General features: G+C 39.3%; 2 protein-coding genes across 4 annotated transcripts in view; one reads left to right on the top strand and one right to left on the bottom strand.

Moving 5' to 3' along the window:
- Nucleotides 1-1,186: 1,186 nt before the first annotated feature.
- THOC7 (THO complex 7) lies at nucleotides 1,187-9,225 on the bottom strand. 2 transcript variants are annotated; one of them, XM_042015072.1, is made up of 8 exons: nucleotides 8,964-9,225; nucleotides 8,508-8,625; nucleotides 7,548-7,675; nucleotides 7,099-7,185; nucleotides 6,051-6,108; nucleotides 2,990-3,056; nucleotides 2,796-2,865; nucleotides 1,187-1,572 (listed from the first exon to the last, which is right to left on the bottom strand). In XM_042015072.1, the coding sequence occupies exons 1-8, from the start codon at nucleotides 8,980-8,982 to the stop codon at nucleotides 1,505-1,507; spliced, it is 615 nt and encodes a 204-aa protein (XP_041871006.1). In that variant the 5' UTR covers nucleotides 8,983-9,225; the 3' UTR covers nucleotides 1,187-1,504. The 2 variants fall into 2 exon arrangements, with proteins under 2 accessions (XP_041871006.1, XP_041871015.1); XM_042015081.1 differs by lacking the exon at nucleotides 8,508-8,625 and having other exon boundaries at nucleotides 8,964-9,103.
- Nucleotides 8,636-21,376, top strand: part of ATXN7 (ataxin 7) — an 88,817-nt gene continuing 76,076 nt past the window's right edge. The window contains exon 1 of one of the 2 annotated variants that reach the window (XM_042015037.1): nucleotides 8,636-8,813. The gene's annotated coding sequence lies outside the window, so the exon portion shown is untranslated. Of the gene's footprint in view, nucleotides 8,814-9,108; nucleotides 9,196-21,376 lie in introns of those variants that run through there. The other variant, XM_042015026.1, reaches the window with a different exon arrangement.

The raw sequence follows: 21,376 nt of genomic DNA, 5'->3' as shown, positions 1-21,376 counted from the left end.
CCCCTGTGTTCTGAGCTGACCAGCTGTGAACTAGAAGACTTTTGACAGCTTATTAGTTCAGGGCTGCACTGCACTACTGAAGCTGTGTGACTTCTAGTTCAGCTGGCTTGCCTTTAGCGAACTTGGAATGTGAGCAAAACAAGCTCAGATATGTCTGTTTAGCCCAATCCACACAGATCCACAGCCACTGAGAGTGGGAATCATATGGCATTTAGATTATAAACGTCCAAAGTCTCAATCATCTAAATTCCCCTCAGCTGTCATCTAGTGAGACAGCAGCTCTATTCTGTGTAACATCGTTATTTCACTTGAACCATGTATGCTTACAGCACAGTCTGAGTGAGATCCCAAATGTTTTCCTTTACCCAAACCACTGGAAGGCTCCATTTAGTGGGTGTTTTTAGAACATGACCTACCACTGCCCCTTGTTCCTTCCTCCCTGCCTTACAAAAGAATAGAGCGTATTCCATTCTCTTCTCTTTTGGGGAATGTTGAAACTTGTATTTCCTACTTCCCAACAGACTGCTCAGACATCAGGATTATCCAGGTGCATAGATTTCACTTTCCCTATTAATAGCAAAAGTATCTCTGATTCTTTAACATCACAATTATTGCTCTGTAGATTTTCATCATGAGAGAAGAAGGGTTCCACCACGTGTTTCAGAAATTACTATGTATTTTGATAATAGTCAACTGACGGATAAAATCCAGAAGTAGATTATAAATGGTATCAGGATTGGATTCCTGGTTCTTCAAGAACAAAGCTTTTAAATTGAAGTTTTAAATGTGCCATTTCACAAGGTGACTTTTGATTTGGTACAACAAACACAGCAGAGCAAGGCTTGGATTGTTGCAGTTCTTTGCATCACTTTGAGGAAAAAATTAAAGCTAGTACAGTATAATTTTTGGGTTTTTCATAACCCTTAACAAGCATTAATTCTATAGCAGTAATTTGTTTTATATGAAACTATCAAATTTAGTCTAGTCACAGTAAGTTCTAAAATGGCAGCTACTTTAAAAAACTAAGACCCTACTTAGTTCAGATTTAGGTCCCATCTAGAACAGGGTAGGGAAGCTGGGACTCTTGAAAAGATGCACTGCCCTCAGTCTGATGTCACGTAAGAAAAGAAGCCCTGATTATAAGGCTCAATCCCTTATAAAATAAAACCTACTAAAAATATGAAAATCTGTGAAAACTCTTTTTATTGGCAAAGTTTTGCAAACACCTTAGTTAACAAGTACTGTGTAGAAGCTTCATCCTTTGTGAAACAAAGTACATTTGTCACAAATTACTAAATTTGTGGATTAACATCCATTTAGTGCCTGCCTGCAAACATTTGCAACTGTTTTCCCCTGAAGCATATGCAAAACAAGTATTTTTGTATAAAAACTCACAGAAGCAGTAGAAAACTATTTTCAGCTCCATCTCTCTTACTGTTGATTTCAACACAAAGTGAAGATACTTGGACTTTCTTAAGTAGTATTGTCAGTCTTCATATTACATCTACTGCTTGGCCTCTGCTTCCATTTGAGTTTCTTGGGATTCCTCAGCTTCTGAAAGTTTTTCATCATCTAAAATTCAGTATTACTATTAGTCAAATATGCTTGGTCATATATACAGACTATATTGCAGAACTTGTTCGCACTTGTATTTTATTTTGATTGCCTTAAATGTGTTGTTGAGTATCTCATTCTATAAAATGTCATGTTCAAACAAACAAAAGAATCCTTCAAAGTTTTTAAGGATGTTATCTCTAAAAGCTGTTACTGGAAATATGGAGTAAATGCTATAGTATCAATTGAAGCAAACAGTACCAGATTGCTTCTAACCCCTTCCTTCTCTTTGCCTACTAATGGTTTATTTATTTCATACTAAAGCTGTGCTTTGCACTAAACTGCTACTTCCTTCACAAAATCCTGAACGCTGAAAGGTAATCTATATATTCACATGAAAAAGCATTTTCCAAGACTAATACTTAAGCAAGTGTTAGTAATACATAATAACAATAACCTTCTGCTAAAGTGCACCTAGGATTAGCAGTTCATTCTGCTTAAGAAGATCTAGACAGCCTTAGAGAATGAAAGTCTGCTCTTACAGCCATCTCAGCATTTAATCAGGTCATGCTCAGAGGCTGTACCAATTGCTCTGTCTTTGAAAGACATGGCAAATATACAGAAAATAATATTTAAAACAATAGTATCCACATTAGAGCATGAAAAGTTAGTGCTGTTTTGAAAATATTAAGTATTTGTATGACAAAAGAATTTGTGCAACTAATTCCTGAATTTAGCTCTTGTGTCTGACAGTTTTAGTCCCTGCTCTATCACAGATTCACAGTGTGAGTAGGTTGTCATTTACCTTCCTTGTATTTAAATTTTTTTTAGTAAAGCCCCAAATGACACCATGATAGCAGTGACATATTCAAAACTACAGCAATAGTAATTATAAAATTATATTTGGAAATAAGCACAAGAATAATTTTCTGTAAGAAATACTTTCTGTTAAAAAAAACCAACAAACCTCAAATTGCTATTCTCCATCCTCACACTTTAAAGTATTCCGCTGCCTACAAAGTAACCTGAAGCTAGTCGGGAAATAGCACAGTGGGTAGCTGGTAGAAGAAAAAAAATTCACAGCAGTCTCAGGCTCTGGACTACTACTGGGGAAAAAATCCTGCCAATGCAAGAGGTTACCAATCTCAGTTGCACCGCTATTCCACTGCCAGAAGTTGTGATTCCTTTTGATCTGCTGAAACTTAACCCAGTTATATCTATTACCAAAGAACAGCACTTACTCTCCAGGGTTTGCTGAAGTTCATGGATGGTACTCAGGAGAACATGGAACTGCTTTCTTCTCAGCTCCAACTGAAATGATAAAATAGGTGTTGTAGGAAGCAGAAAGCACATACAGCCAAACAACCCATAGCAGATTCTACATTAACTGTATTCCTAATAAATTATTATATAAACATCTCTATGAAAAACCTACCTTATCTTCAACATTTTCTTTAATGTGAGAAAGATTTTGCAGTTCTTTTCCCAAAGCTTCTAGCTGCCTGAAAAGAAATTGTCAGAGTATTCTCAAAAAATTCTGTAAAATTCTTGCAAAACAGATTTGCTCTAAGTAGAGAAGAAAGAACTATAAAATAAACAGCTTATGTAAACAAAACAAGTGAAATGATTTAGAGGTCATTTCATGTAATTGTTAAACTATTATGTTCTAGACTTGTAGTTTCAGGACTTTTACAAAAAGCTGGAATACAGTTGCACCCTGGGCATTTGTAACAATTCAGTCCTGACACATGTTATTTACTTGACCATACAATGAAAGTCAAAGCAGCAGATTCATAGAATCATAAAACATCCTGAGCCAGAACAGACCCACAAGGATCATCAGCTCCAGTTCCTGGCCATGCACAGGACACCCCAAGAGTCATACCCTGTGCCTGAGAGCATTGTCCAAATGCTCCTTGAACTGTCAGGATTGGTGCTATGACCACTTCCCTGGGGAGTCTGTTCAGTGCCCAACCACTCTCTGGGGGAAGAACTTTCTGCTCTCACTTGAACTCACCATGGACCACCACAATCCTTTTTGAGGGAAAGAATAGCAGGTACCATAATATACCTTTCAAATGAGGATGGAGCACCAACTCTTAAGACAAACCTCCAGTTTGGCACTTCTGCTTCTAATGCCCATCATAATTTATGCACCATGCAATGAGAACAAACTGTTCATTTAAAGGTGAAGTGGATTGAGGCTGATCATCCCCGATTAATTAGCAGGCAGAGTCATACAGGGATCAGCAAGGAAATCAATCTTTTTTTCCTGAAGCCATTGATAGCTGCTGCAACTAGTCTGGGTAGGGAACCACAAAAAGCCCTCTAGTCCTAAGTACCTCATTGTGGATGGGAAAAGGTCTATTTTAGTGCAACCTGAGTGTGGGTTTTTTTGAGCCAGCATGCTTGGTACCTCAATAGGAATGCCTGAGAGAGCTGGGTGTGACATTATCCCTTCCTTTGATGGAAACAGGCTAACAGCTTATAGGCTCATACACTGATTCTGCAAGCATTTAGTTTCTAGTTTCTGAAAAACTTCCATTTGGCCAAATCTTGCTGTTTACACTCTGCTGTCAGGTGCAAGCAGACTTTGAGAGGACAGACTTTTTTTTTCTAGTAACATCCAAGCTACATCTGGAATTTTACTCCTTTTACTTTACATTCCAGAGAATCTTTGCTTAGCCTTCTTACTTTCATGTCTCCTTTTCTAAGACTCAGTGTCATTTCTTGGTCCTCTGAACAGCTCTTCTAATCTAATTACACTGTGGGCAGTGTTGTTTAGTAGTTCAGCTCCTATCAATTCCTGAACTGGCTCCTGTGCACTACTTGTGACTAAGCTGCTAACAGGTTCTTTTGTGCTGTATAACTTGTTGTTCCAAGAAATAGACTCTTAAAAGCATAAAGAAAGTATTTTTCTGAACTTTGTTCTATTGTGCCACATAACCTGCAAAAGCTATAAATGTAACTCTTGCAATAAACCCTTATGTTTCTTCTCACAAGAAGTTTTCTCAAGTGTTTTTAGTGATTAAGAATTCCATGAGAAGTGTGACATTGTTAGTGAGGCTTCCTCTACTCTGAATTAAGGGTGGCATTTGGTTCATTGTATCATTTTCTGTATACTTTCCTATAGACTGCATTCTTGCCAGCTGTAACTTACCACTCTCTCTAGCTTTGCCTAAGAAACTTAAGCTTGGATGTGTTAAGCAAAATTAGAATAATCCCTCCAAACCTAAACAACTCAGCATCCTCTAAGATAAAAAAGTATCATTTATCACAGAATTATAGAATAGTTTGGGTTGGAGGAGACCATAAAGATCATCTAGTTCCAACCCCCTGCCATGGGGAGGGACATCTTTCACTAAACCAGACTGCTCTGAGCCCCACCCAAACTGTCCTTGAACACTTTCAGGGGCAGTCACAGCTTCTCTCATTTAGTTGTTTCTATTCTTAATTGACTTATCTGAAAAACTCCATTTTTGGTAGTTCTTTATTAAAGCGTCACTTGATAAATAGCACATGCTGACTAATGAAGTAAGAAATTGTTAAGCCTCATGAGAATTGCCTATAATAATCAAAGTTGTAGTAATGAAATCGAGGCACAGAAAAACAATATACAAGAAAGAAATGTGTGAAACATTGTCAGTGGCTTATAGCTATAAAAATGCTACTATTAGGGTAATAGTATAACTGAAACACTTCCATTTGCTATGAAAGGCAATGGAATATGAAAAGACAGCGTCCCTTGGTAATTTCACTGAAAGTAGGCAACAGGATAAGTGCACAGCTGCACTTAAATGGGAACAGTAACCCCACATCGCATCTTTAATCAGTTTAAGAAAAACAAACTCATAGATGCAGTAAGTCCTGGAATGTTTCTATGGCTTGATAAAGTTAATCTCTCCACAACTGCCCCAAAAGCACAGATAGTGATGCAAACCTAGAATGTGACAAGCAGCACTGTGAGTTACATGCAAGACAAGCTGGACAACAGGTAGGTCTGACCTGCATGCCAGGGCAGGTTATGTGTGGTGCACAACACAGCTGTTTATAACCGGGCATGCAGGAACAGCTACCAGAAGGAAAACAGAGAAAAGAACCCTAAGAGCTTCCTCCTACTTTCTCTCATTCCACCTTACTTGCTTGTGTGTTGCATTTCAAGTGACTACTGAATCTCTGGCTGGTGCAAGTTAAAGGATTTCCCACCATTTCCCTTTTCTGAGCAACTCATAGGTAAACTGACATCAGATGTTCGTTTACATCTCAGTTCACTTATTCACCGTAACAGTGGAAAAATTTCAACTAAAATTTCAATGCTTCTGACACATAGAGATGGAGATTAAAGAAAGCTCGTAAAGGCACAGAAACACAAGTTTTTATTGTGTCAAAGAAATTATATAAAAGTGAGGAAAAGTCAAACTGAAAGCAAGGAAATGTCAAGTCTGGTGACTCCTAGTTTACTGCCCTATTATAATTTAATATAGTTTTATACTTACTTCAGTGTTTCGTGTCTGTCTGGGTGATGCTGTATGACTTTGGCCAATGCATCATATTCTGAAAGACATTTAAATAGTTAATTTAAATACTTCTGAAAATACCAATTCAAGAGCCAAAACTCAGGTACCACAGAATGGCAGATTCTTTTTCCTTCTTGAAAAACTGCTTTAATGTTTTTCAAAACACCTTTAGATAGCTCTGCATTGCTACACACTTAGTCTTCTGTGTCTGATTCATAAACATTTGGTTTAGATACAATAAAATGTATATGTGCAAAAAATGGTGCTGATGTTACACATGAACCTTTAAGATTTTTAGAAAAAAGTATAAAATTATGCTTGTGGGTTTTTTTATTTTTTAGGATTTTTTAAAAAACTAATACACTTTAAGAACAATATTATGGTTATACAGGCAACTAACACAGCTGCTTCCTGATAGTAAGACCGTACATCTGTCAACTACCTCATTCACAAGGAAAAATCTGTGCTGCAGACTGGACAGAACACATCAAAAAGCAAACACTTCAGACCTATGTTTGTGAAGATGTAAGAACTCTACATTCCTACTGGTTACGGTTATTTTGATTTCCAGTTGAGTTCAAAGTTATGCACAGCATTGGTCACTGTTGTATTTAAAACCTTTCATGTTTTATTTCTAAAATTTTTCTTCTGGCATTTCATTTATCATGAAAAAACAAATTTTTGCTTCTTCTCAACTGCTCATCTTTTAGAATGTTTTAAGTTTCCATGAATTATGAGCATATACTTTTAAAAGGAGGGAAAAAATACACCTCTTAAAACAGGTGTTCAGAAAGGACACTGTTTTATGTTTTCCTGATGCTGCATGTCATTAAGATCTCCTGGTTCAACTTGCCTGTGTCATCTACCCAAAACTTTCAGTAGTGAGTGTGGAACCCACCAGGTTGAATATAGTAACCATGATGCCTTGCATTTTCAAAAATTTAGAATCTATTTTCCAGTAGAATGCATTCTAAAAGATAACAAGATAATGAAGCCCACCACTGTAAATACAGACATTGCGCCTTACCCTGGCGATTTTTTCGAATCCTTTTTGCTTGCAGGATTTGTTTTTTGCATTCAGAGATCTTCTCATGGGCTGCAGCTATACTATTTTCTTAAAAAAAAAATAAAAGAAAGATACAGAGTTATATTGAACTCAAACAATACATGTAAATAAGCCATTCTGCTAAATTATAGAAGAGAAAGAGCTGTTTGTGACATGGTGGCTTGTTAGCTCCATCAGCTTAAAAACTACGTACACTTCAATAGGTTAAAAAAGCTCGTTTGGATATATTCTATATAATTACAAGATGCTCATAGCACATATATGAATGCTATCTAGTAGGCAAAAAACCAAACCCAAAAAACCTCCAAACCAACTCATCAGATGTATATATTGTATTCATGAGAACTGGCTTGAGCTTATTCATAAGAGAAACTGTCAAACAGAAACGAGTAACATTTTCTCGTATTTACCTATATCCTTATAGATTTTTTCATAATTTTCCATCTCTCTCAGGTTCATGTCATACACCAGAAGAGTTTTTCCCATTGAAAATTCACACTGTGATAAAGTACTCAGCATTCGTTGGTACTGGCTGTATCTGAAAACAGACAAGACATTTAATCCCAAGCAGCATAAAAATAGTTCCTAACTTTACAGAGCAAGAAAACAAAACTTCATGGAGCATAAGGGACAGCTATTATTCAATGAAGAAAACACTTCAAAGATTCAATGTATAATTTTTTGGAAGTGCAGTTAGAAACACCGTACACTTCAATTCCACCATCATGTCCTTACCAGTGCAAAGTGAGTAATAAAGCAATGAGCAGTTTGACCCAGGGCTTATAAATTTTCCAGCTAGAGTTGGCTCTGTGACCGCCGAAATATTATTTCAATACTGCAGTGCTTCTCTGTATACACACTTGTAATATTGTGTCCTCTGGGAATTTATATCTAACATATATCTAACATATACTAACAGAGACCCCACAGAAGGCTGTCTCTCATGCCTTACCACTTTAGCCTTTAAAAAAAAAAGAGAACGACAGCAGCAGAAATGCCAGCAGTATTTCCCTTCCCTAACAGAACAAACGCAGAACTGCCAACTAAAATATTCGAGTCATGATCCTGTTATAATAGCGGGACTCAGGGCTGGATCACGCAGCAGGCACAGCAATCCTGAGGGCATTCGAGCGGTGCTGGCGGATTTCACGATACAGCCCGCAGCCTTCAGTGATTTCTGACCCCTCTGTAGCTCTCCTCTCCCAGCACAGTGCTCGGCGTTTGCCCTGGAAACACCACGGAGCCAAAGAAAAGCAGCTGTGCACATTTTAACACGGATCTCTTTCAAATGGATCGAGCCCTGTTTTCCACTGAAACACAAGCTAAGCAGTTCCAAGACTCAAAAAAATCGAAACAAAACCAACAGATACCCTTCCTCCTGAGATCCGGAATTACACCACTTAATGAAACTCTTCACCAACAAATTGATCCGCCTGTCGTCACCAGCTCCATCGCCATCGATCAGCAGCCGCTTGCGGATAACTTCATCTGAGGAAAAGCTCCTGTTAAACACTCACGCCATGGCAGCCGCCTCCCAGTGCCGCGCCCGGGTCTCCCCCGGCCCTTCAGAGAGCGATTCCCGGAGCCAGAGCGGGCGGATCTGCTGAATCGCGGGGGCTGCGGAGCCGGGGGGCGCATGGAGGGCCCCGGGGCCGCGATGGAGGCCCGTCTGCGGGGTGAGCGGCCCCGGGGCGGGCGCGGGGGCCGCAGGCAGCCGCTCCCAGGAGGGCGAGCAGGGGGCGCGGCGCTGCGGGGAGCCCCGACGGGGGTCGCTGCGCCGGGCGGGAGGAAAGAGGGGAGGATAGCGAGAAGGAGGGAGGTCTCACCGTCGGTCACGGCCCCCATGGCGGCGAGTGCCGGAGCCGGCGGGGCGGCGGCAGCAGCGAGTGAGGTCAGCTTCCCACAATGCAGCCGGCGAGAGCGGCGGCCATGGAGGGGGAGGCGGCGGCTGCTGGGGCCTGAGCCGGCGGGCGGCGGACGCGCGGCACGGCGAGGGCGAGCGGGCGAGTCCCGCGCCCCGCGTGGAACCGGCCCCCTGGCGAGGGGCGGCCCCGCCAGGTGAGCGCCCGACGGGGGAGGGAAGCGGCGGTCCCGCAGCCAGGCTCCACCTCCCCGCCCCCGCCACCCTCACCGGCCCCGCCGCCCCCCGCCCGGCCGCCCCGCCATGCCCCCGGCACATGGTCCCACGCCATCGAGGCCCCCGGGATCGGGGGCGCCTCGGCCGCCCTCCCGCCACGGCCCTGGCTCGGGGGGTGCTCCCCGGGGTGCCGTCACCGTCGCCCTCGGTGGTCCCGACCTCCCCGCACAGGGCTCCCGCACGGCCGCGGCAGTGTCGTTCTGCCTGCAGTGATGGTGGTGATGGCACAAGGGAGCAGGTGGATGGTCTCAACGCGGTGCCCGGTGTCGTGGGCATGGCACTTGAGGGTGGTGGGATCCGCTGTGGTGGCTGTCCAGCCCCTGTGGCTGGAGGGAGCGGGAGTGCGGACTCCTCCGTGCCTTTTCCCTGGTGAGGGTGTGGAGGACATGCCCATGGCGCAGGTGTCGGGGAACTGGGCTGGCCTCCCCTGGCTGCGCTTGGGCTCAGTCCCACTCGATGCTGGGAGGACAGTCAGCAGGGTCTGGAGCGTGCAAAAAAAATCATTATTCTGATGTTTCCTGGCGGGTTTGACTATCACTAGCAGATAGGAACAATAGTTGTTTTTTCCTGTCCCGGCAAACTAAGCTGGCGCTGGAAAAAGTGGCTAGAGGTGTCTGGAGAAAAGAGATGGTAAGGTGTTACCATGTGTTGAGTTTTAGGCTTTTGGTCCATAAGCTTGGATGCTTGGACAGTGCTAAAGCTGGTAATGTTACTGTAGTGTATATCACAATACCTGCGGCGTTGCCAGAGCCTGACACCTTTCTATTCCCTCTTCATTTTGGTTTGGACAGTTGAGTGGCTTATGATGTTGTTCTGCTTAGCACTATTCATTGACAGTTTTAAGGTGGTGGGGAAAATCAGGTTGAGAAAAGAACGAAGTTAATGTGTGCTGTAATCTGTTAGTTTCTGGTTTTAGAGCTGAGAGTGATTAAGAGGCGCTTTATTTGTTCTGGATAGAGACATTTAACAGCTCTTCACGGATTTGTAGATTGTTTCAAGTCAGTACTTTGTCTTGAATAGGCAACTGATCAGGTCATTTGGAAGGTGGTACTAGGAAAGCATTTCTGGGAGTGGTCATTAAAACTCTGCCTGAACGTCTAGGAATAAAGAGTTTCCAACATAGAAAACTTGGATAAGTGGCTTCCGTTCTTGAAATTTTTATGTACTCTTATGTGATTGGTGAGTGAAATAATTTTTTATGAAAACCTAACTATCTATCCAGTTACCCAGGTTTGGGCCAAAGAATGGGCCATGCATTCATGAACTATGTATGCGCTACTAAAAATGATCACGTTTATGAACTCTGATATTGTTGCCATTTATTATAGTTGGTTTGACTAAAAACTTCATTTTTCTTGTGGCTGTGGTACAGCCCTAGTATTTTGCCAAGGGGTGAGAAGAAGACCTAGCTGAACTTCTCTATGCAACTTTTATACAGTTACTGCCTTTCTCTCTTTATCCACTTATTTCCTTTTGGAAGTCTTAAGCATCTTGAAACATCCAGTTTAATCAAGACTTAATATTTTTCTTACACCTCTCTGAGCTCTTTCCATTTTCTGTTTCTTTCCTTTCAGTTTTTACCACAGTTGGTCAGAACTGAAGGCTATTGTAGCTGAAAATCCACAATTATTTATTTAATCATTTCAGAACTTCTGTGTGATTTTCTATCATGTAATCCAATACAATCTTTTCTCAATTTTTGTTCATCATTCCACTCTTGGTCAGATAGTCTTACTAAGCTCTCCACAATGACAAGTAGATAGTCCTTGAGTATTTCATTTAGAATACAGCACTCCATATGACTAGTTAATAATATTCAATGACTTTTGTGCCATTCTTCGTATTTGTTACTAATTACAAGCTTCTATGAAATTTTTTTTTCTAGGTCTTAGGCTCGTAAGAACAATTTTGAGAACAAAGCCATTACTTTTCTTTTGAAGACAGGGCTTTTAGGCATCATCGATGTTCATTAACTTTTCTCCTTTAGAATGGAAGTAAAACTTGGTAAATACATCATCAAGAATCTCACTAAGGCTAGGTAGGTATTGATGGAATAGCCTGTTCTCTCTCCTTCTCTATTTTGACATATTAAGTGTCCGTGAGATGTTTTTGCTTGGGAAGCCAGTTCCAGCTTGCTGGGTTTCTGTACATGTTTGAGAATTCACTGCGTCTTAGGAGTTTTTGTTTTGATTTGGTCCATTTCAAAGTAGAATTCCTCATCTTGTAAGTGTGAAACAACCCTTGTTTGTTGTGTGTGGAGGTGTTGCACTGGGCTGTATACAGTCATGTATTTGCCATTAATTCAGTGTGATGTATGATGTAGATCTCTGGAGCAGGGTTGACCTACTCTTATTTATTTGTCCTTCACCACCTGGGGTATTCTGTGCAGATTCTATCAGCTGCAGTCTTTTATATAATCCTTTGCTGACCAGCAGAAACTCTGAGTAGCACTGGACCTTCCCTAAAGCATCAGTAGTGGAGATTCATGCAATAGGAAAAAATGTCTTGCATGGGGGATAGCACCTGACTCTGTGCCAGCTCTTTTGGAATAAGTACCTGTGTGTGCTTCCAACCAAGCTAAATGTGATGCAGTTTTCCCTCTTTCCTTGAATTCTTTTATGTGTGCCATGTGGTATGACCCTGGAGGAGCTTATACGTAATAATTTGTTACACACATGTCCTTGTCAAAAGTGTTAAATTTCTGTAATATTTCTAGGTGACTCTGGATGCAAGAAGTGTAACCTAAGTAAGTTTAGTACTGCAAGGTGTTAAACTTGGGTAGAACTGGCTCTGATTTTTCATTAGTATATATATTTTTTTTTCCCAAAAAATATGGCTTTGAAGTGCACTGATGTTTTTTTATTAAGGAAATCTGTTAATGCTGAAAAATAATTTCCTGAAAAATAATCTATGAGAGTCAAAGTTTAAAGTAACTTTATACTTCCTCCCTTTTTCTTTAACTGTGTGTGTATATATAATTTTTTTCCCAATTGCACAAAAAGTTAAAAGGGAAGAAGCTTTTTATAGTATTCCAGGCTATAATAAGCTGTGATTTTTAAGCGCTAAGAAAACAGCTTTAGCTATTGACGAAGTGGATTTAAAATATTTTTCTTTAGCCTCCCTAATAATTTATGAGGTGGTTTTAGATTCCAGGTTATCTTCATGTTGAATAACTTCTAAATCAGACTTCTGTGTAGCACTAAATCTTGCAGAGATCTAAGTATAGTAGGTCAGAAACTGCAGGGTATTTTTATCCAGTCCAACCTATATTCTTGTCAGAAAGTGATACCAAATTTATTTAGCGAGACCTATTTTCTGTAAGCCTACGTTTAGCATTACTTTTTACCACCATCCTTTATTTTTCTGTTGACTATATACCAGGATTTTGTGCAAGACTGATACCAAGCTAACCTATTAGGGTCAGGCTGTTCTCCTCATTTTAAATTGTGTTAGTGTTTTATTTTTTATGCAGTCTTCTGTAGCCTCAGCATTTACTAAAAATTAGCATCAGTGTTCCAAGAGCTTGTCATCTTGTTCTGTAAAAATTCTAAGACACTGGCTGTCTAATCTGCAGATATTAAAATAGTCACTCTTGGCAGATAAACCTGAAATTTTTCAACTCAGTGATTGAGGTATAAAAAAAGTAGTGAGTGGTTCTTAGCCTCGTGAAAAGCTTTCCTGATATGGACCCTTGTGTTTCTGCAAAGCCAGCACATTTTCGTAGAATTACAACAGAACAAGAGAAGGGAGGGTGAAAATACTTGTTGTACTATAATGATAATACCAATAATTTTAAAATGCAACATTTTATTATCTGAACAATAATCAATTTTGCTGTCCACTGCCTATGTTACCAAGATTGATTAAATGTACTGTTAATCCCATACTTTAAAAACCAGTCTCCTATCAGATAATAGTGTAACCACAAGTTGTGGTCTACAGTATTGGGTTTATTTGTTATTTTTTATTTTGTAACTGAAAGAAGCCTGTAAAATTCCAGAAGTTTTGACAGAAGCACTTTGCAAAATACTAGTCCTGGAAATATTTTGTTCATTAGAAAGACATTTTATCACTACTGCTTTTCTCCTGAAGGGAGAAAAGCTTATCTTAGTCATAAAAAAATAGTGCTGCATGGTCCTTTGAAATATTTTTTTCCAAAGTAAGGGCTCTGTGTCTTAGTTAATCTCAGTTACACAGGTGGCATTCTGATATTGTCCTCTTTCAGCTATCTTCACAGGAATTATGTAACAGCTTTCCAAATTTCATATCCAAATCCTACTGAATATTTATGAAGCTTGAGGATCAATTTGTGTACATTTTAGGATGATCTGTGACTAATTTATTAAAGCTTGTCGAACTCAACTTGAAATTCCATTATACTGGAAGTGTAGGTATTGAGTGTAGAAGACAGAGCTTTCAGGTGCAGGGATGCAAAGGAAGGCGTGCCTTGTGTGTGTGCCAAAAGGGGCTCTATTTTAGGAGTGGAGTTAGCAGGAGTGGCACCGTGGGTCATGATACCTATTCCCAGGGACTTGGTAGATTCCTGCTTAGCAAGAAGGTCAAGGTGTTTTAACAGGTGTCTTGAGAAATTCTGTGTTGTGAAGCTACTGCGAGACAGATTAGCTGGTTAGAATTTTCTTTTAATCTAAAAGTCATTAACACTGTAGACTTCAGCTGCCTGTGTGATGGCTTGGAGATCCCATATGATGTCTGCATTCTGTGGTTTAAAGTGACTCAGGTAATTTTAGGGTGGCATTTCATGCTGTTCTGTGATTCTGTTTCATGTGTTTTTTAAGAAAGCAGACATTTATTCTTTTGGAATTTTTTTTTTACAGGATTAGTCAGTTACCTAGCATTCTCTTAATTTGTTGGCAGGATGTTTTCAGGGTGACTTTATTTTATTTTACTAAGGAAAAGAGAATATTTGTGTTTTTTCCTTCCTCAGTCCTTCAGTTCATGGCTTTGGTAGTGATCTGTGTTGTGCCAGGGTTTTCAGAGGAAGAGGTGTATGTTTAAGGAAGGTTTACCACTGACTTAGAAGAATTTGTCTTTGCTGGCATTGGGCCAAATGGTAAATGTTTATATTTAACTGTGGTTTGAAACATTGGATGAACAATGAGAGCTGTGAATATCATATTTCTTGTATCAAGTTTAAATAAATAACTGTTAGTGCTACTGAGGAAATTTTGCACAATGATTGCAAGGGAAAACAGACATTTCCTCCTTTGGAAAGCAGCTCTTGCCCGACTTCAGAGCAGTGTTTTCTGAATCACATGGCCAGATGCTTTGACTCAGCTAAGAAAGCTGAATCAGAGCTATTGCACAACTTCTGAGTCAGCTTTTCGAAGTTTAATAAAATTGGTTGGTTAAGTTTGTTTTCTTTTATTTATTTTTTAACAGCAGTCCCAAACTGTAAAAGAAGACATAGAAATTTTACAAGGCTTTGAGCTTGGCCACATCATGGAGAGATGTTGAAAGAAAGGCTTCTGTCTCAGGAGATGGAGAAAGAGTATAAGGTCTATTGATAAACATCTGTTTCTTGTTTTAAATTGGGTTTATATTTTGCTTTGAATTATTTTATGGTTTATTTTCTTGTAATAGAGAAACTCTGCTAGTGGGTAATGTTCAAGCACAACTACAATTTACAGTTCCCATTAAACATGATAGACTGACACACATTCTCACCCCTGATTTCTGAGGTACAAACCTGAGCAGAGGAATAGAAATAATTGGAGGCGTGATTACATGCTTGGGTGATGCCTGCTCAGGTTTTAGTTTGTAAAATGGTGAATGAAATACAGATGGCACTGCTTGGGCACTGAACAGGCTCCCCAGGGAATGGCCACAGCCCCAAACCTGCCAGAGCTAAAGGAGTGTTTGGACAATGCTCTCAGGCACAGGGGGAGGGATTGTTGGGGTGTCTTGATCAGGGCCAGGAGTTGGGCTTCGATGATCCTTGTGGGTTTCTTCCAGCTCGTAATATTCTGTGGTTCTATGATGCTATGATTCAGTGAAAATACTGAACTTTGTTTCTGACCACTGTTACCTATTGTCCTACCAATAAGGACTGGAAACAGTGTAAAACCCCAAAGTGAAGTTGTGGCCTTAGGAATATGGCATATTCTCTTCACTTTCTTTTTCTGGTGTGCCAAATGTATCTTCTAAACTATTGCTTCAGTTGCTGTCAAAACAGATGGTTTAAACAAGTACTTCAAGAGAAATGTGATGAGAGGATAACTGGGCATTTCCAGCAGAGACTGTCAGGTCCAGAAGGGCAGATCCAGGTTGTGACTCAAGCTGGTTGTATCAAAGGGAAGGTTGGTCTGGCTGAGGCCAGTTGGTTCATGTTTCCATGAAAGTGGAGGGCCAAATTCTTTAGTATTTGTTGGTGTTTTGTTAAAATTATACCAGCCAGCGCAGCTTGAAGGAAATGGTGAATCTTCACATTTTCTATGCAGTAGCTGAAGTAGGAACATGCTTAAATCCTGCCTCTACCCAGGGCTAAGCACCTTTCTCCAGGGAGCATTTTGGATTCACACTCTCTCGAAATTAGGATCATAAGCCCTTTCTTTCAGAAAGGGAGCAAAGGTCAATCTTTGCTTTCAAAACCCAGGAGGTGGTGATGGTTTTGGTTCCCTTTTCATCATTATCAGAGCTGTTATCCGCTAGACTGCTCACCACATGTGTGGGAGACTTCAACCCAGCTATCCTCCTTCCTGAGGGGATTAATGTCCGTAATTCTTTCCATCAGAGTGAATTTTGTAATCACCAGACTGTTGACTAGTATGAGGTGGTGTTGCTGTCAGAATGACAGACTGAACACAGCAGTGAAACCCAACACAAAAGATATTCAGTGACTGAGGACTAAGGTGTTTAAGGGAGTAATTCATAAAAGCAAACCAGTAATTTCAGAAGCGCAAGAAAAGAACAATCAAGATAATTTTTGGGTCTCAGGTCAGATTCTGTTCAAAGACATATGAGTGCCTCCCTGGTGATTTTTGTACATTATTTTCAAGCAGGGATAGAATTTGAGCTTGAAAAGTACAAGGAACAGGAAGAAAAATCCCAACAAATAGTGGAATAAAATAATCTGCCTCATAAAATGTTTTGGTGAGTTACAAAAGGTAAATAGGCAAGTTAATGTCAAGCATTGGGAAAAAGAGGAATTGGACACAGAATACATCATCTATAAAATATGTGTATGTATGTATGTATACATACATGTAAATTTTCAGTTGAGTTATGAAAGTGGCTATATGTGTGCCCTAAACATTAAGCCCAAAGTGTTATTTCTCTTTGTAGTGGTTATGAAACTAGGTAACAATGTATCTATTCTTACAATGGTTTATTTCATGTAGGTTACAAAGTAACTTTTTTACAAGAATGTTTTAGTAGAGAGGCTATCAACAAGCATTCAGATTCGCTTGTTGGGATTTTTTTGCAAAATATCAGTGCAGAATGCTTGAAAACCATGAGTTCTTTTTGGTCCTCTGCCTTTTGCTTTTATTTTAATAAAAATTTACATTTTATACATATTATACATATTATACATAGAGAGAATTGAACTAATAAAAGAGGCAAGGCAGATAAATTGGACTTTATGCTTAGATTAATAAAGATTGGCTTGTAGGTGATCAGAGTAAAAGAAAGCCATGCTAATAATAAGTATGCACCTGTTATTTTGTGGTTCATGGTAAATATTTTCACTTCAGTTTCATTCCAGTGTCACTTTGGCAGTTATGAGTTGGTGGGTTTTTCTTTTGTTTTTGAGAACTGCTTGTGAGTTTTGGTGTGTGTGTGTACACATGTATAAAGTTAGGATGGTGTTGAACAATAACACATCCTGAAATAAAATTGTGCATATGTATATTAAAATAAAACATACAAGATTTTTTTTTTTATGTCATTAGTTTGTAATTTAATTTTAGAAGTACCCAAATTGCACTTGAGCTGCAGTCACTTTGTCTACATTGGAATAGGAGGATATTTACTGTCAGATTTTCTGATGGAGCTTTTCTTTCCTGTTATTACGTGAAAGACTTGCACAAGCAGGAGTGACTGATTGTAACTGTAGTTCATGTCACCAAACAAAGGGAAGGAAATAGCTCAAGAGCTGTCGTTTTCAAATGTATAAAGACTGGTCTTACAAGCCCTTGAAGGGATTTTGAACCTTACTCATCCTCTCAAATGTTGACGTAGACTTATGATGATAATACAGGTAACAGATTTCCCAATGACTGGATTATTCTTATTGAATCTTGGTTTGTAATTGCCTCCTCACAGAGTCTGTTCCTCATGTCTTTCTAGGACTGGCCTACTAAATTTGGCACAGAGAGTTTCAACTCTAAGACAGCCAATTTGCAACCTACATTTTCTTCTCTTTCTGCTAATATCAGTTAGTGAAATTGCTGTTCTGCATCTTCTTTTGAGATGGATGCGATGCGAATGTGTTGCTTCTTTGCAGAGGCCTCTAAAAGTTAAGTTGTCTTTAAATAAGCAGTTGTTCTCTGGTGGCTTCTGTGCAGGTGGTGTCTTTTAAGCAGCTGCAATACTGTCATGGCTTGGGGAAAAACAAGTAACAGGCAGCCCTAGCACAGGGCGCCTTCTGGGAGGTGTGGGTAGGGTACAGCACCATGTGTTGTGGTTGAGAAATGTGTTACAGCAATTCACAACAAAATGTAATTTTTTTTTTTTTGACAAAGATATAGAAAAATAGGAAAATATTACCTTAACTGTAGTTAAAGGAATGGTTTCTGCTAATCCAGTTGTCAGCAGGGCCCAGACTTGGCTATGCTCCATTATCCTTTTTGTTGAGAAAGGAGGAAGGAGTAATTGGAAATTCTATGATCTCTGGTGTCGTCAAAGATCTTCCCAGGCAAGTGTCTCATTGAGAGTGGTGTTGATATGAGATATAGTTGTCTGTTGTTATCAGAGAATTTAAAGCTTAAGAGTGATATTTGCCTTAGAAAAAGAAATACTTCAAAAAGAGGAAACATAACTACTGAGACTTTATGCACATAAATATAGTACTGGAGGATATATAAAAGAAAAACCTCGCTTTCATGTGGTCATATTTTGTGAAGATTTACTTTGAAGCTTTCAGATCAATTTTTGACTTTTTATTTTTCTTGCCATTTGATGAGTGTTTTTGTGTGTTTCTGTTTTTTCACAACTTTTCTTTGAGCACCATCTCCGATATCAATGGGAAATTGCATAGTTTTGTTGCAGGGCAATGGGGCCAACCTTCTTTTAGTATTTCTGTTCACACCATAATAGTGACATTTCATTAACTCATGAGCAGGACTTGAATTTTTAAAGTGATAGGAATATTGTCTGTACTTTTATTTGTTTTACTTATATGTAAAATCACTGCATAGAGTAGGAGTGCATGCTGTATTCTAGAACTTCCTAAACTTTCTTAGACAAAAAAACCAAAATAAATCTATATAATAATATTAAGAATCCTGAGTTTGTGAAATAAGTCTGCTTGATCTACTTTAGTTTTGAAATAAAGTATTCATTAACTGCACACATGGAGGACATCAGGTCTGGATTGAATGAAATTAGGAAAGAGGAGGTGTGGAGATGCCAGTGTAGTTTCTTAAAGATCTAAAAAACCATGATGCAGAAACAATGTGTGCCTGCCACAAGAGTGCAATTTCTTATGGTAAAAAAGAGAGGACTCAGAGGGTGAGAATACAGAACTGTTGAAGGGCATTGCAAAGCAGGGGGCTTGTGGCTGGTGGAGAAAGAAACAGATCATATTCAAGCAATGAAGATTGATCATGGACAAACACAATTCTCTAGTGGAAGTATTGACCAGCTGGAATAATCACCCGTGGGATGGTCTTTAAGAACAGGTTTGATTCCTTGTATTTTTCCCACCAGGTAACTTAGTTTTCATGCCCTGGGGCCGAGGGAGGGACTGGCTGACCTTTGGAGGTTCTTTCCATCTCCTTTGGATAACAGATCTCTAAATACACATTGGACACGTTTTAATAGGACCATGCTGAAACCTATTTTCCAGCTCTGTAACCTGTTCAAGTGGAATTTGTTGTATCGGTAAGAAAGGCTGTGGTAGTTGTCAAGGAAAGGTGGTGTTTTTCAACAGGTTTGGGTTTTTTGGCAGTGCTTCTTTCATGTCATCCTCCAGGACAATTCTACAGTGAATCCCTGTCATCCTTCTGTTTAAATATTCTTCTCTGCTGTAATGTTGCATCTAAGCCAGTTACAGAATTGTTATTTTGCTTGGAAAAATTATGGGGATTTGTGGAGTGCCTTGTGGGGGAAAGCATGTCCTGAGTGTGGATCAGAATGAGCAATTGTTCCAGCTGGCTGCATTCAAACTGTTGATTTCAGTAACTACAGCTTGACATTTGGTTCATACGTAGGTGTGTTCAACGGTAAGATTTGTAATTCCATTTAATTTCATTTTATCTGTGAATATGTATCCCCTTAGGAAAAATTATTTTCTTAGTGGGACTAGCAGGAAAAGGAGGGATACTGTGGAACCTGGATGTTGTGTATCTAATGGAATGATAAATGTGAGAATACATCCTCTGTTTCTATAATGCCCCATTATCAGTCTGCCTGTCCATGAGCAGCGGAGTGAGGAAACTGGAGAACTGATTTCTTCACAAGGCATTATTAGTCATAGCTAATAAATTATTTTAATAGCTAAAGAATATGCTAACACTCACACAGCTTTGGCTTTGCATCTGTGTATAGTTTGCAGAGAAGGGAACTGCTATTTTGAATATTTTAAAATGCAAATTATTATATTCTCCAGGTAAACGATAACAAAAAAATCCTTCCTTTTATTCTGTTAAAGAGTATTTAGTGGCTGTTTGACTAATGCTTGAGAATTAGGCATGTTATTAATAGTTACGTAAGTAGTAGTTAGAAAAAGATATGATTTTATACAGTATAATAAGCAGCTGTGAATTAATACAGTTTATAAATATATGTCAAACTTCCATGTGTCAGAAGTGCTGTTTGCTTGGGGGGGTTTTGTTGACATTTAAGCCACTGGTATATTTGGGTCAGTGTGAGTGTATTTCTTAAAATGAAAATATTAGGGTTTTAAAATTAAATTTGATGCCACTAAAAAGACATTTCTTGTCTTATTAGTATCACTAACGTCATGAATGTTAGCCTTGTCAGCATTTTAACACAGGTAGTCTTTGAAATTTCACTGTTGAATCTTCAGCTAGTGATGAGATTCTGTAGTCAGTTTCTCAGCATGGCCCAGCATATTTCTTAGCAAACAAACTGAAACACAGGATTTACTTGAAAAGCAGTATAGTGCTATTTTATATGTATACTTTCCCTGCATATGCGACTTAAAATTGTATAACAAAAGAGCAGTTTTCAGAGAAAAACAGGGAGACATGGACCAAATGCTAATTATTCAGAAGACATGTTAAGAAGAGAAACCTAACTCATGTAATCTTTTAAGTCGGTTGTAACTTTCTAGAGTGTGAGTACTTGGTTTGTTCTTTTTCTTTTGACTGGGGTTGACATTTCAGTCATTGCTGTAACGTTTCTGTCCTGCTCGTGTGAGGCGATGCACTCTGGCTCTAGATGGCAGTCACTGGTAGGCAGAGTCGTTCTGAGATGGATGCTGGGCTTGGTCCCTGCACTGATTGGCTTCTCCAGCTGAAATGTTTATGTTGTTGGACAGCAAAAAAAGTGTCACTTCTGCTTTCCGTTTTGAACTGCAACAGATATACTATAAAGAAAGGAAGAAAAAAAAAAAGGAAAAGAAAGGACAGAAAATGTTGCAGTGAAATATTCACAAAAGAGAGCTTTAGTAATGCTGACAATACAGAAGAGATTTCTATTATATCAGCACGACTCCTGTCCTAGATTAACAGACATACATTTGTTTATAATGGAAGAAATACCAGTTTTTCACTAAATTCAGTTTCAAAGAGTAAAACAGATTGACCAAAGTGCAGTCAGGGATAATAGGAGTGGAGAAATGTGTGGTTATAATTTAATTTAATCGAGTGAGGATTTCCCCACCGTCTTATTGGCAAGTGTTGAAGGAAAAATAGTTCTGTTTTTTGCTTAAGACCTTGTGTCTTCCACTCTACCACC

This window comes from Corvus kubaryi, unplaced genomic scaffold (assembly GCF_017639235.1).
Source record: "Corvus kubaryi isolate FWS band 111438036 unplaced genomic scaffold, C.kubaryi_AGA036_p1.0 136, whole genome shotgun sequence".
NCBI classification, from domain to species: domain Eukaryota; kingdom Metazoa; phylum Chordata; class Aves; order Passeriformes; family Corvidae; genus Corvus; species Corvus kubaryi.
Note: the sequence above shows the minus strand (reverse complement) of the source record. Positions and strands in the feature narration are given on the sequence as shown.